This window comes from Apodemus sylvaticus, chromosome 22, assembly GCF_947179515.1.
Source record: "Apodemus sylvaticus chromosome 22, mApoSyl1.1, whole genome shotgun sequence".
NCBI lineage: Eukaryota > Metazoa > Chordata > Mammalia > Rodentia > Muridae > Apodemus > Apodemus sylvaticus.
The window spans coordinates 15,637,560-15,652,571 of NC_067493.1; the positions used below are offsets into that span (position 1 = coordinate 15,637,560).

The 15,012-nt window shown below is 45.0% G+C and overlaps 1 protein-coding gene across 1 annotated transcript in view; it reads right to left on the minus strand.

The window, feature by feature from the left end:
• Window positions 1–6,152: 6,152 nt before the first annotated feature.
• The window catches only part of LOC127673310 (uncharacterized), a 63,230-nt gene continuing 54,370 nt past the window's right edge, over window positions 6,153–15,012 (minus strand). Inside the window, exon 11 of the mRNA XM_052168887.1 lies at window positions 6,153–6,169. Coding sequence (XP_052024847.1) covers window positions 6,153–6,169 — 17 coding nt within the window. The remainder of the gene's footprint in view (window positions 6,170–15,012) is intronic.

The following is a 15,012-nucleotide window of genomic DNA, read 5'->3' on the forward strand; positions in this document are numbered from 1 at the left end:
TGTCACAGTGCAGAAGCCCAGAGCGTGGGAGACCCCGCCCCAAAGCAGGCATAGACAACCATACCTATTACTAAAGCCGTGGGCTCGTGATTGGAGCTGGAAATGACAGCTTTCACAGAGTCATAGTAATTCAGCTAGAAATAAAAAAAAATGAGAAAAAAATGTAATTACAGAGATCACGAACGAGGTCAAATAACAGTGTTTTCACAGCATAATGCTCTACAGCATAATGCTCTCAGAAGAGAGAAGCCACATTTCTGGGAATAAGAATGGCTTTTATAATACTCCATTTTGGGTGGGTGCATATGTAGGTGGCTTTGTGGAATAATAAGTTGTTTCTTCCCTTAACAGGGTTGGAAGGTAATGCCAAAGTAAATACTCCCCGGGCATTCTCTGGCTGTCAGAACCTGGAGCAGCTTTTCCTGCCTAGTTTAGCTCATTCAGAAAAAAGCACACGGTCTGTGGGGAAAAAAAAAAAACTATTATTTTCCCTGGAAATCATCTCTGTATCAGAAGAGACCCGGGAGATCGAGGCTCTTGCCCTTATTTCTTTTTCCTGATTTTGAAGATTGAGTTGCACTTTGTGTGTGGACTGGACATTCAGGGAACTGGGGCAGGATTGGTCTATGGAGGCAGGATGCTAACTAAGCTCAGAAGAATCTGCAGGAAAGGCAACCTTTGCTTCTGATCCTCACGGATCCCAGAAGCCAGAGATGCAAAGGCAGCGAAAGTTAAGTCTTCAGTGGAAGAGTATGGGGGCTGGAGCCCTGGGTACAAACGGATCATGGCAAGGGTCGGCCTGTTCATCACGGCCTGTTTAGAAACAAGGTCAGCGACTTCCCCTTCCACTCCCGCCCCCTTGGTAGACCAACGGGGCCTAGAAAACTCTTACAGTATACTTCCTTCTGTGTCCAGGACTTGAGGAGAAAGGCGTCAACTCCAGTGCTTAGGGTTTTGGTGTGGACCCTGCCTCCTTCACCCAGCCTTCCACAGGGCACTTCCTGTACAGCCCCGGATTTGCAGCTGAGAAGTGCTCTGCCAAACTTCTGGGTCTTGAGGGACCTCAAGAGGACAGCCAGGGTGCGTTGTCACACGGTAGAATCTGGAGCAGGGATCCGGGATTGTTACACTCCATGAGAAGTCTGGTTCCGTTTATACTAACTGAAGAAACCAGGTGAGAAAGGCACGCGTGTCCTGTGGCTTTTTCTTCTTTTCTTTTTTCTTTTCTTTCCTTTCCTTTCCTTTCCTTTCCTTTTCTTTTCATTTTAATACATGAAATGGCCTACCAGTGACAACTTCAATGACAAAAGTATAGAGTAGTGACAACCTGGAGCGGGCGCCATCAGAAGGGGTCTTCTGGAGTGATGGAGAGGATTCCATTCATTGCGGAACTGGTGTGTCGTTTTCTTTATCTGTGTTTTCTTAATCTGTATTGTTTTCTTAACTGGTCTTTATGTTATAGAAAAACAAAATGTTTTCTGACCCAACTCTTCTTTTCTTTTACGTTTGCTTTTTTCTTTCAAAATAAGTTTTAATGGCTTCTTTTTTTTTACTTTAAAGATTTATTTATTTATTTATTTATTTATTTATTTATTATATATGAGTACACTGTAGCTGTCTTCAGACATGCCAGAACAGGGCATCAGATTGTGAGCCACCATGTGATTTCTGGGAATTGAACTCAGGACCTCTGGAAGAGCAGTCGGTGCTCTTAACCACTGAGCCATCTCTCCAGCCCCAGTTTAATAGTTTCTTGAACTTTTTTCTTATACTTAATATTTCTTCAGAAAACTTTGCTTATTTGTTTGTTTAGAGTATGTATGTATAGAAGTTTGGTCTGGTTCTTGGTCCCAGCCCTTTGCTCCAAGAAATAAGACTCAGACTCAAAACATATTTACAAATATATAGTTAGGCTCTCCTTTGGCTAGATCATAACTTAAATTAGCCCATTTATTCTAATCTACATTCTGCCACGTGGCTGGTTACTGTGCACCTGTCTTGTCACATCTTCCGGGGACAATCTCTCTCTCTCTTTTTAAAGATTTATTTTTTATGTATATGAGTACAATGTAGCTGTACAAATGGTTGTGAGCCACCACGTGGTTGCTGGGATTTGAACTTAGGACCTTCCTAAGAGCTGACAGTGCTCTTAACCGCTGAGCCATCTCTCCAGCCTGACAATCTCTCTTTTATCTGCTCACTATTTCCCAGAATCCTTTCTTTTCCTGCCAGTGTCCCACCTCCTATTTCCTGCCTCAGCTCATTGGCCATCAGCTTTTTTTATTGATGGGTGATTCTTATAAGAAAGATTCTCTCTACATGTGTGTGCACAGCATGACACACATATGCAGGTCAGAGGATGACTTGTGGGAGTCATTTCTCTCTTCTACTGTGTGGGACCTGAACTCAGGTCCTCAGGCTTGGCAGCAGCAGGGCCTTTTTTTTTTTTTTCTTCTCTTTTCTTTTTTTTTTATAAACTAGCTGAGCCATTTTGTCAGACCTCAGTAACATTTCTTACCATCTTGTAACGGTTTGAATAGGTTTGGCCCCATAGACTCATGTATTTGAATGCTTGGCCCACAGAGAGTGAGACCATTAGGAGGGGTGTCCTTGTTAGAATAGGTGTGGCCTTGTTGAAGGAAGTGTGTCACTGTGTAGGTGGGCTTTGAGGGCTCCTAGGGCTCAAGCTCCACCCATTGTGGAAGAGACAGTCTCTCCTGGCTGCCTTCAGATCAAGATGCAGAACTCTCAGCTCCTCCTCCAGCACTGTGTCTGTCTGGATGCCGCCATGCTTCCTGCCATGATGATAATGGACTGAACCTCTGAAACTGTAAGCCAGCCCCAATGAAATGATTTCCTTTATAAGAGTTGCCTTGGTCATGGTATCTCCTCACTGTAATAAAACCCTAACTAAGACACTATTTCTTTCTCGCACAAGCTTCTTGGTTTAGAATCTTATCTGTCTGGCTTAAGCCAGTTCAGTGAGCCATGGTGTAAGATTTTCCACCCTGTGTCTACCTCCAGTACTGATGTCTCTGCACACAACTCTCTTGGTTGTGGGCTTTCTTAGTATAAAAGGCAGTGCTTGCTTTCCTACATATCTGATAAACAAAGGGTTAGGTTCTCTGGGCCAGTGGAAAGTTCAGGGACTTAATCCTACAAATACAGCCCCACTATCATCCTAAGCCATTCAGATCAAGTAAGCTGAATTTCTTTCAGCCCTAAAGAGGAAGGGAAAGAGACCTACAATCTTCAGACCCTAGGACACTGCCTAAGGAACGATTTCCACCAGGACATTCATTTCACTAAACCAGTTAGTTGTTATTATAGCAGTCTATGAATTTTATGTGAGTTTGTTTTCAGCTGGGTTTGCAGAGTTGCCTCAGGAGCAGTGGTGGCTTACCAAGCAGTCTAGACTATTCCTGCCTAGGGCTCAGAGGCCAGAGAGAGGCAGCCTGCACGCTCCACTCTGCTTCCTGTTTATTTTTACCTGAGAGACGAAGTCTCCGTGCACCTTCCAGCGGACATACTCTGCGTTTGGAGAGGCCGAGGCACTATGAAGGGCGATGCTTGGCATGTCCTCAACTTTCGGCATCTTCTTCCATGTTCTGAGGAGAAAAATGTAAGAATCTTCAAAAGGTAAGAGTTCTGCTTACATCCTGGCTTCAGCCAGGAGTCTTGCCTCTGGGGATCTTTCATTCAGAGACACTTCCTGCCTTCCTCCCATCCTTATCTAGTTTCCAAGCCCCCAATGCTCTGTCAGTGGGGATCTCTGTGAAGTGCACACCCTTTGAGCTCTTCCCTTTCTAGAGTGCAGTACAACAAACAAATAAAAACAAACAAAACCCCACTAAGCACGCACGTAACTGCCACAAATAATATACTTCCAGCTTCCTGTTTTTTAAAAATGAGATGTTTGTACAACCCAAAGGCAAGTGTGTTCCTTTTAGAGCCTGCTGAGATTCTGTAGGGAGCAAGAAATTAAAAAAACAAAAACAAAACAACAACAACAACAGAAAACCCCAAAGAACCCTACTGGGTGAGCAGTGTTATTATCCTCTTCCCCAGAGGAGGAAACAGAGGCACAAAAGATAAAGGGCTTGCCGAAGTGAGTACACAGAAGCATCAGAATTCCATCATAGGCAACCAGGATTTCAAGGGCAAAATGTTCTGAATGGATTGACTACCTGTTCACAATTGCACATGATGATGGTCTCATGCTCAATAAACCTTAGAACTGTGATTCAAATATCGTCCTCCAGTAAGTATACCCAAAATGGAGATCACGGAGACTGTAGTTCCTACACACTCCCAAGAGATGCCCTGGCCACAGGTCCAAGGTTAATAGTGTAAGTTTGTGGGATGAGCCTGATTCCGTGGCTTGGTCTTCCCATCTGGAGTGCATTTGATAAAATATCTTGAAAGTTATCAAGAGATAACTTTTCAGTGGACTAAAACAAGTAAACTTAACACTTGAGGGAGTTGTGGTGTTTTGAATAGGTTCAGCCCCCATAAATTCCTGTGTTTGAATGCTTGGCCATAGGGAGTGACACTATTAGGAGGTGTGGCCTTAGTGGAAGAGGTGTGACCGTGTTAGAGGAAGTGTGTCACTGTGGAGGTGGAGCTTTGAGGTTTCATATATATGCTTCTGCTGCCTGTGGATCAAGATGTAAAATTCTTGGCTCTTCCAGAACTGTGTTTGCCTGCAGGCTGCCCCAATGAAAGGGTTTTTTGTTTGTTTGTTTGTTTGCTTTTTTATAAAAGTTGCCATGATCTTGGTGTCTCTTCACAGCAATGAAACCCTAACTAAGACAATAGTCAAAACTTTTAGTCAATTAGTCAAAGAAGTCTACAGCCATGTATGTGAATTATTAAAATATCCAAGGGGGAAAATTCATGATATATTCTTAATAAAATTGAAAAATTACCACAGATTGAATGTTCCTATAAACTTCCAGAATCTGAAATGTCCCCCAGATCCAAAAGGCTACAAGTGGCAAATCTCACACTTGATCCCACGAGACAGACTGTAGCTGAACAACAGCCTTCCATATGATCTCCTTCAGGGGTGTGGAGAATGCGATCAGAATGTTAGCTGATATTCTCAAAGAATTAATAAAATATTTTAAAATAATCTGTTCTGAGTATGGCGGGAACAGCCAGCATGTTGTCACTTGTTTTTTGGTTTTTGGTTTTTTTTTTTTGTCTTTTTTCCCCACCCACAACTTCTTTCGAGGTAAGAAAAAAGCTGTCCCAAGCCTCAAACTCCCCATGGACAACTGTTGGAGATTGGTTCTAATGCTTTGATTCAGTTTGCAATCTGCATGCCCAAATGCTAAAGACATCCTTGTCCACAATTGGTTTTTGATTGATCAATAAAGATGCCAAAGGGCAGTGGTTGGCTATGGGGCAGGACCTTTAGAGTTGCCAGGGCTAGGATGCAGAGGGGAGAAGATGGAGAACCCCAGGATGCAGTGGGAGATAGAAGAGGGGAGCTACTGCCCGGCTAGAATCCTAATCTTGTAAGCCTTATTAAATCTAAATCTAAAGGCGCGGTGGCACAGGCCTTAATCAGAGCACTTGGGAGGCAGAGGCAGGTGGATTTCTGAGTTTGAGGGCTACACAGAAAAACCCTGTCTCAAAAAACCAAACCAAAACAAAAAACAAAAAAATAAAAAAACGAAGTCCTTAGGTGGTGAATCCTGGTGGATCTGCCATTGAAACTGGGAGACACTTGTAGCTACTCTTATCCTCTTGCTGTCCCAGTCCAAAAGCTCTTCCTATCTCTCTCCTGCCTCCCCTCTTCCCCTCCCCAGCCTGGAAGTTCCACCTATTCACCCAGTGATTGGTTCCTTTATTTGGGGATAGTTGACAAGAAGTCACCTGAGTAAGAGAGTCATTCCCCTTTCGGGACTGCCCCTCCTGAGAAAGAGGAATTAGCATCAAAATACAAGCAGCACCAGGGCCATCCAAGTGCAGGTCACTTCCCCCTTAGGCCTGGGGTAGCAGGGGAAGGTTTAGGAATGCCAAATAAGCTAATGTGTGTGTGTGTGTGTGTGTGTGTGTCTTTATGTGTCTTAAGGATCCAAAGATAGCTACTGGGCAGGTGTGTGCATGTGATCTGCCTAGAGCCAAAGCAGTATAGCACAAACTCACGCTGCAGACAACACTGGAAAAAGACAAAGGAATAAGAGGTGTTCAAGCAGGGTAAAGGGGTCAGAGAGAATCCTTCATAATAAGACACAGACACAAATCAATCACTTATAGTTACATGACGCACGTGGCAGAGGTTAAGAGGTACAGGGGAGCCCAGCGAAGTGACCTGAGAATGCAGACAGCTAATTGGAAAGTGTGTCAACATAAGCAAGCATCTCTGAAGCTTAGTCAATAGGTAAGACTGTGTTTACCTAAAGCCTTTCTTTTAAATTGATTGAAACAAACAAACAAACAAACAAACAAAACAACTGATGAGTCCGTATGCTTACAGTTTCTCGTACAGACTCTTTCAGCCAACTGCCAACTATTGGTAGCAGAGAAGTAAATGTTATATTGTTAGGTTTTGAACATTTAAAAATGCTTAACTAATTAGTAACTGAAAATAGAATCCCTTGAATTCAAGATCAGATGAGAAAGCAGGTGTTAACCACCCTTCCTGCCTCCTTCATCCACTCTTATCCAGTCTTCATTTCCATTCACCTCCATCCATTCATCTGTCCATCCATTCATCTGTCCATCCATTCATCCATCCATCCATCCATCCATCCACTCATCCATCCATCCACCCATCCATCCACTCATCCATCCATCTACTCATCCATCCATCCATCCATCCATCCATCCATCCATCCACCCATCCACTCATCCATCCATCCACTCATCCATCCACTCATCCATCCATCCATCCATCCATCCACTCATCCATCCACTCATCCATCCACTCATCCATCCATCCATCCACTCATCCATCCATTCATCCATCCACTCATCCATCCATCCACTCATCCATCCATTCATCTACTCATCCATCCATCCACTCATCCATCCACTCATCCATCCATTCATCCATCCATCCATCCATCCACTCATCCATCCACTCATCCATCCATCCATCTATCCACTCATCCATCTATCCACTCATCCATCCACTCATCCATCCATCCACTCATCCATTCATCCATCCACTCATCCATCCATCCATCCACTCATCCATCCACTCATCCATCTATCCACTCATCCATCCACTCATCCATCCATCCACTCATCCATTCATCCATCCACTCATCCATCCATCCATCCACTCATCCATCCACTCATCCATCTATCCACTCATCCATCCACTCATCCATCCATCCACTCATCCATCCATCCATCCACTCATCCATCCACTCATCCATCCATCCACTCATCCATCCACTCATCCATCCACTCATCCATCTATCCACTCATCCATCCATCCATCCACTCATCCATCCATCCACTCATCCATCCACTCATCCACCCATCCACTCATCCATCCATCCACTCATCCATCCACTCATCCATCTATCCACTCATCCATCCATCCATCCACTCATCCATCCATCCATCCACTCATCCATCCACTCATCCATCCATCCACTCATCCATCCACTCATCCATCCACTCATCCATCTATCCACTCATCTATCCATCCATCCACTCATCCATCCACTCATCCATCTATCCACTCATCCATCCATCCATCCACTCATCCATCCATCCACTCATCCATCCACTCATCCACCCATCCACTCATCCATCCACTCATCCATCCATCCATCCATCCATCCATGCACAGTCTACTGGGATTCATAAGTAAAACTTGTAATTCTCTCCTATGGGAGTTCCAGAGAGAGTGTGAAGAAGATACCCTGGTTCAGACATATAACACCAGTCAATGAGGTATACCCCAACTACATTGGGAATGTAAACTGTGCAGGATCAAAAGGCCTCCCTAAGAAAAGATGCCACATGAAGGCCCTGAAAGAGACTCTAATCAAACAGAGGAAGCCACCAAGGCAGATACATAGACATGACAGAAGACAGTGTTTGTAGAGGACCACCTGCTTCAGACCATGGTGGGACACTGGGGTAGGCATCATCAGGAAATGCATGGAGGACATTAAACAGGGTCTCTCTCCATCCTGGCATGTTTTGTGGGCTACAGGAAATGGCCATGAACTATTTTATCTAGAAGTGAGGAACCATCACCTCTCACCATCCTCCTCTTCTCCTTGACATCACCATGACAGAGATCTGTCAATAGAGAAGTCACAACACATTGGACACAATGACAGACCCATCACAAGGCCTCTGTCCATCTTGTCCTACCAGACCTCTCTTGAAGCTTTGACCTGATGTTCTCCAGTCTTCCATCCATCCATCCATCCATCCATCCATCCATCCATCCACCAATCCACCCATCCCACACCTATCCTGCCACAGCATTGTAGGCTAACTGCCTTCTTCAGCCTCTTCAGATATGTCCCACCCAAGGGTTTATCTACGGCACTTCTCTCTGGAAAATACTCCCCCTCTAGGTCCCCTGTCTCAGTTACCTCACCAAACACTGCACACTTGCCCTTCATGCACATTCGTGTGGACACTGAACATTTTTAACCCTTTTTATTTTTTTACAGAACATCTATCAGCTTCAAAAAGCATCATATACCTTTCTATATTTGTTTTATTTTGCTCCCACCAGACTGTAATTTCCACAGAGGCAAAGATTTCTTATTTTGTTCACCGAGGTATTTATTGAAAACACATACAGCAAAGACTGGCCTTAGTATAGACTCAGTTAATATTTGATGAATGAACATAAGATTGGATGTACTTCCCCCATGTGATGGCTATTCCCAGCAGCCAACTTGACTCTATCTGGAATGAACTACAATCCAGAAATGGAGGTCACACCTGTGATCCAGATCTTGAGGTTGGTAGACACAGCAGGCCTTTGAACCAGATCTTGAGGCATAGTGGCCATGAAAAGCTTAGGCTCAGGCAAGATGGTACAGGCTTTTAATCCCAGGAGATAGAAGCAAGGTCTCTGAGTTCAAGGCCAGCCTGGACAGAGCAAGTTCCAAGAACAGCTTGTGGTACACACCTTTAATCTGGGCCACACCTTTTGCTGGAGGCCTACATAAGGACTCTGGAAGAAGGAAGGCCCACTCTACACCTGCTTACTTGCCAGCTTATCTGTTGGAACCTACTTCCTCAGGATTCCATCTTATACAGAAGACCAGCTGAAACAGCCAACCTCATGGGACTGAGCAACTACTACATTTTCCATTCATAGCTGCCCATTGTTGAGTTAGTTGGACTGCAACCTGTAAATCATTCCAATAACTTCCTTTAATATGTGGAGACACTCCATAAGTTCTATGACTCTTGAGAACCCCGACTAAGACACCCTACAAATCAATCACCCAGATGAAATAAGGGGTTAGAAGTGAGGGAGAGAAAGGCCAGGTAGAAGTTTGTGTCTGTGATACTGAGGACAAGCTAAATGAGAACAGTGGTCTCTGGGAGACAGCCATAGGTTGGAGCCAACCCAGGAGTTAAAATGGCCATAACTTGGTGCCCAGTATCAGGACACGAGAAATAAGCAAGCCAGGATGCGTCCTCTTTATATAAAACATTAAAAACAAAGAAAAAGCCAACCCCCAAACCTGTCATGATTGAAATAAGAAATGCCTTCCACAGACTCATGCTATAGACAAAGGACGTGGTGCACACTGGTGCTAGCTGCTGTCACCATCGTAGAGGCTGTCGAAACTTTGGATGTGGGGAGTGCCTGGCCTCCAGCACGTCACTTCAGTGAGGATTCTTGGGGACGTATCATTCCTGGTTCCTTCCTGCTGTTCTGAAGGCTGTCTGCCAGGAAGTGAGGCTATCTCTCACCACGTGGTGCTCCGCCCAAGAGATGATCCGCTATGGGCTGAACCCTCTGGAACAGGAGTGGTCAAGAGATGTTCTTCCCTGAGCTGTTTCTGTCAGGTGGGCTGGGCACGGTGACGTCTAGCTCAAAGAAAACTCCATCTAAGGCAAATGTCAAGTGTTTTTATTCGTGTTCTATTTTCCCATTGACATCCGGAGAGCATGCGCTCGATCCCAGTACACCCCCAGAAGCCTTCTGGTATCCCCTAAAGCTAGGATGCCCTTGGCTAGTCCATTGCAGATAGGAACAGATGCACCGCAGACTAAACCTGGGGGGAAACGTTAGGCTTGTAAGTAGCCCCATGAGTCTGGCTTCTCTCCAGCTCTGGAAGACTGCAAACCCCCCTCACGATAAGCAGTGCCTACTTGCTAGAATCCTCTGCCGTTCTCACGGCTCCCAGATGGTTCCCAGCTGCCCAGGGCTATTTCTTTCATTTTTACCCTTTGATCGATCCGCTTGCTTTTCTTTTTGATCGATTATGTCTGTCTCCTCCTCCCTCTCCCACCCACAATTCTAAGCTCAGTGTGAGAGGACCTATTTTCTAAGAAAATCTTGAAGATTCTTTTGGGGGGGGGGGAATTGCCCCTCCCTTTTCTGTAATTTTTGGATCATAGGGATAGCCAGCCGCAGAGCTACACAGAGCCCCAGCCCTTTCGACTCAGCAGATGGGCAATCGTCTCCGAAGGCAGGCTGGGAACCCCCTACCTCATAGAGGGCAGAATGGACTGTTTCCTGAAAGAGCTTTCTCAAATTTTTTCTGCTCCTTTTTCTTCAAAAAAAAAAAAAAAAAAAAAGATGCCTATCTGATTGCTTCTGTATGGGTCAGTCAGAGAGACAGGTCATTGGGTACTGCCATCTCATCTGAGTTCTTTTCTGTTCCCTACCACTACATGCTGGAGTACTGTACCATAATCCTTGTTCACGGTAAAAGGATTGCATTGATTTTCTCGATTCTAGCATGAAGGTTGTCTGAGGTGTCAGTTGTCTGTGTTTGCATTTGAGTGTGTCAGGCCAGGGAGTGACCCTTCCTGTCTACCTGAGTCTGAGGGGAGCGTATCTAGGAAGCCCCCAGTGGTTTCTGCAAATTCTGCCTGAGGTGGGGGGGCACTATCATGGATCCCAGCATCCTGCCTGTGCCTGAGTGCACAAGGCTGTGTGTAGGACACTGTACTTACAGGAAATTCTGTCTGTCTGTCTGTCTGTCTCATTCGAAGAATCAGTACGAGTGATGGTGTATGCATAGGTGTATGCTTAAGCACTGTGAGGTTTTTGTTTGTTTGTTTGTTTGTTTGTTTTTGTTTTTGTTTTCTTGCTGTGGGGGGTTGCAATGTAATATGACACGTACTATGTGAGGGTCAAGAGCCCTTATGGGGTGTTTGGAAAGGAGGTGTTTGCCCATGCTGGTTGGGTGAAACTAGAAGCTTCATTTGAACATGTGACAAAGGTGACCTGTAGAGAATGTGTTAGAGATGTCCCCCACTACCCTGAGGATTGCATTTTGAACTTTTTTTTTCAGGGGTGGGGCTTAGGGGTATATGTTAAAGTCTCTGGTGTGGATGTCCATTGGGGTGTCTTGAGAGTTTCTGGGTGATATATGGGATCTTTTAGGGGTGACTATGGGACATCTGTACTGTCTAGACTCACAGTGCTGGGTCCCTGGAGGCTCTGTATTGCTGGCCTGGACTCTACAGTGGGGAGGAATCCGCCCATATCTCTCCTTGGCTCCAGGCTGTTCTCGTTCTCTCTCTCTCTCTCTCTCTCTCACTCACTCTTTTCAAGCTACTAGTATCAACAAAATTCTCTGGTGAAATGAGCAGCCTTTGCCTGATAGTCCGATGCAAGGAAAGCTCCCTCCCAGTGGCTGTGAAGAGAGATGGTGTCCCTACCTGCCGATCTGCAGGACAATAAGTGTGGGCTCAGGGACGGACCTGTGCTTTTGTCCACTGTTTCCAGAAGAACTTTGGGAATGATGCTCCACAGAGAACATCAAACAAGGACACTTTCCTTCAGAAGAGTCCAAGATCTCCTCACCAAGAAGCCATGTTAGGACACAATTATTTCCACTGTGCCTGTAGCCTATGTTCAGGAGGAATGAGCATATCCCAGCCGCATGCCCAGGGTGCAGGGAGACTGTGTGGGACCTGAACTGAGGAGGTCCACCCTCATACTCAAGGCTCGCGCACGGGATAGGCTCACCTAGCTGCCCATCAGTGTGAGTGATCTCTGTTCCCCTCCCACCCATCAAGCATGCCAGGTCCTCTCTGCTGGTTCCCAGGCAGCATGTATGACATCGACATCTCAGGAATCAACCAGAGGCCCCAGCAAAAGCATCCGAATGGGGGTTGTTAAGGCCTGAGCTGGACAGCTGCACAGTCAGCCTGCTGCCATGCAGGCTCTGCATCCTGTGGTTCAGGCAAGCAAGCATCACACATGCTCAGAACAAATTGCATCTATACGGAACATGGATTAGTCCTCTTGACACCATTCTGTAAAAAACAGGGTGACAACCAACTATTTGCAAACCATTTCCATTCCATCAAGTATTACATGTCAGCTGCAGACAGTTTATGACATGTAGAGAGCACAGAATGACAGAAGAGAGCACAGAAGAAGACCTATCAAATAGTATATGCATCAGACATGAGACCCTGCTCATGTTGGTATGAACTGTCCTGGAACCCAGAACACTGGGGGGGGGGGGGGGGTTACCCTTAGCTTGTGGCTCTATAGTAATTTTTGGCAATCTTTCCTTTTTGTTTGAAAAAGACCTTTTGCTAACTTGGAAGACAAGTTCATTTCTGACTGATACTTTCTGAGTCACTTCAGAAGACCATCTTCAGTTTCCAAGAAGCAGGGCAGGTAGCCCAGTGTAGTGGAGAGATTTTGCTACACTGCTTTATATTCCTGATGGGTTGACCACTTCTAGCCACCTGCTCAGTAACTCTTTGGATTTGCAAATGGAACACATGCATGTACACACATGCACACACACACATACACACACACATACACACATACACACACATATACACACATATACACATACACACATATACACACATACACATACACACACATACACACATACACATACATACATATACACATATACAAACACATGCATACACACATACACACACATATATATACATATACACACATACACACACATATATATACATATACACACATGCACACACATACATACACACATACACACACATATATATACATATACACACATGCACACACATACACACACATACATACACACATACACACACATATATATACATATACACACACATGCACACACATACACACACATATATATACATATACACACATGCACATACATACACACACACATATATACATATACACACACATGCACACACATATACACATATACGCACACATACACACACATACACAGATATACATACATACACACATATACACATACACACATACACACATATACATACATACACATACACACATACACACATATACAAACACATACACACATATACACATACATACATATGCACATATGCACACATACATACACACATATACACATACATACATATACACATACATATATATACACACATGCACACACATACCCACATATACACACATATACATACATACACGCATATACACATACACACTCATATACACACATACACATACATACACATACACACATGCACACATACATACACACACATACAAACACATACACACATATACACATACATACATATACACATACACACATATGCATACACACACATACACACACACACACACACACACACACACACACAGACGCGTGCCAGTTAACTTTAAAATGCCTTGGCTACCTCAAATGCTGAGCACTCCTAAACCTTCTCCTGCTACCCCAGGGCCCCTTCCCCAAATTCTTACATGGCTCTTTGTCTCTCGCTCCTGAGCTCTCCTCCCCCACCTCCCACCACATCATGGTAATCCTTCATCCCCTCCCCCTGCATGCTAGCCTGGGCAACTCTAAGGGTGCTGCCCCGTCTCCCTTTATGCAACCATTGGCCGCTGACATCTATCTTTATTGATGGATCAAAACCCAATAGGGGACAAGGACTCTTAGCATTTAGACATGCAGATTCTCGAGTGAATCAAACAAAGACTTAGAACCTCTCTCCAACAATCCAGTTCTCAGGGCCAGTTTGTTCCTCTGCAGGACAGGTATGCGCTTGCCTCCCAAGTCCTGACCTCAGAACATCCTGTGTCACCTCAATAGTTTAGCGGGTCTTTCCTCCTGGATGTGTCTAAATTACATTCTGCAAATCCCAACCAGCCCTGGGTAGGTGGTAACATTTTCTGGGTAATCCTTCAGGACTTGGAAGCAGGGGAAGTCCCTTCCAGGCACCACACCTTTGGGCTGGTGTGCCGTATCCTCTCACCCCAAAGTGTGGATATAGAGAATTATATTATAGATAAGCTCAAAGGCTTAGTGTTCTGACATCTTTGTCCAGCTGGTGGGAGGTGATAGGACCTTGAAGTGGTGTGGCTTAGAGGGAGGAAATTATATTATTGGAGGGACGCTTTGGAAGGGATAGAGAGATCCTAGTCCCTGTCTGCTTTGCTTGTAGGTCGCCATGAGATGGCACTTTGTCCTATAGACTAGAAACAACAGGCAAAGTGATCAAGGGTTTAAACTGAGCAAAAACCCGGTGCTAGAAAACTGACACACGCCAGGCAGAGGTGGCGCACGCCTGTAATCCCAGCACTTGGGAGGCAGAGGCAGGCGGATTTCTGAGTTCGAGGCCAGCCTGGTCTACAGGGTGAGTTCCAGGACAGCCAGGGCTATACAGAGAAACCCTATCTTGAAAAAAATCAAATCCAAAAAAAAAAAAAAAAAAGCTGACACACCCCATCCCTGCCTTTGCAACCGTGAACCGTGACCCTGCTACAGGACAGGTATATTTGGTGGTAAGAAAGATGCTGGGTGTGACTCATACCCTGGGCATGCAGAGGAGGGCTCTGAGCTGTGGTCTGGGACACTT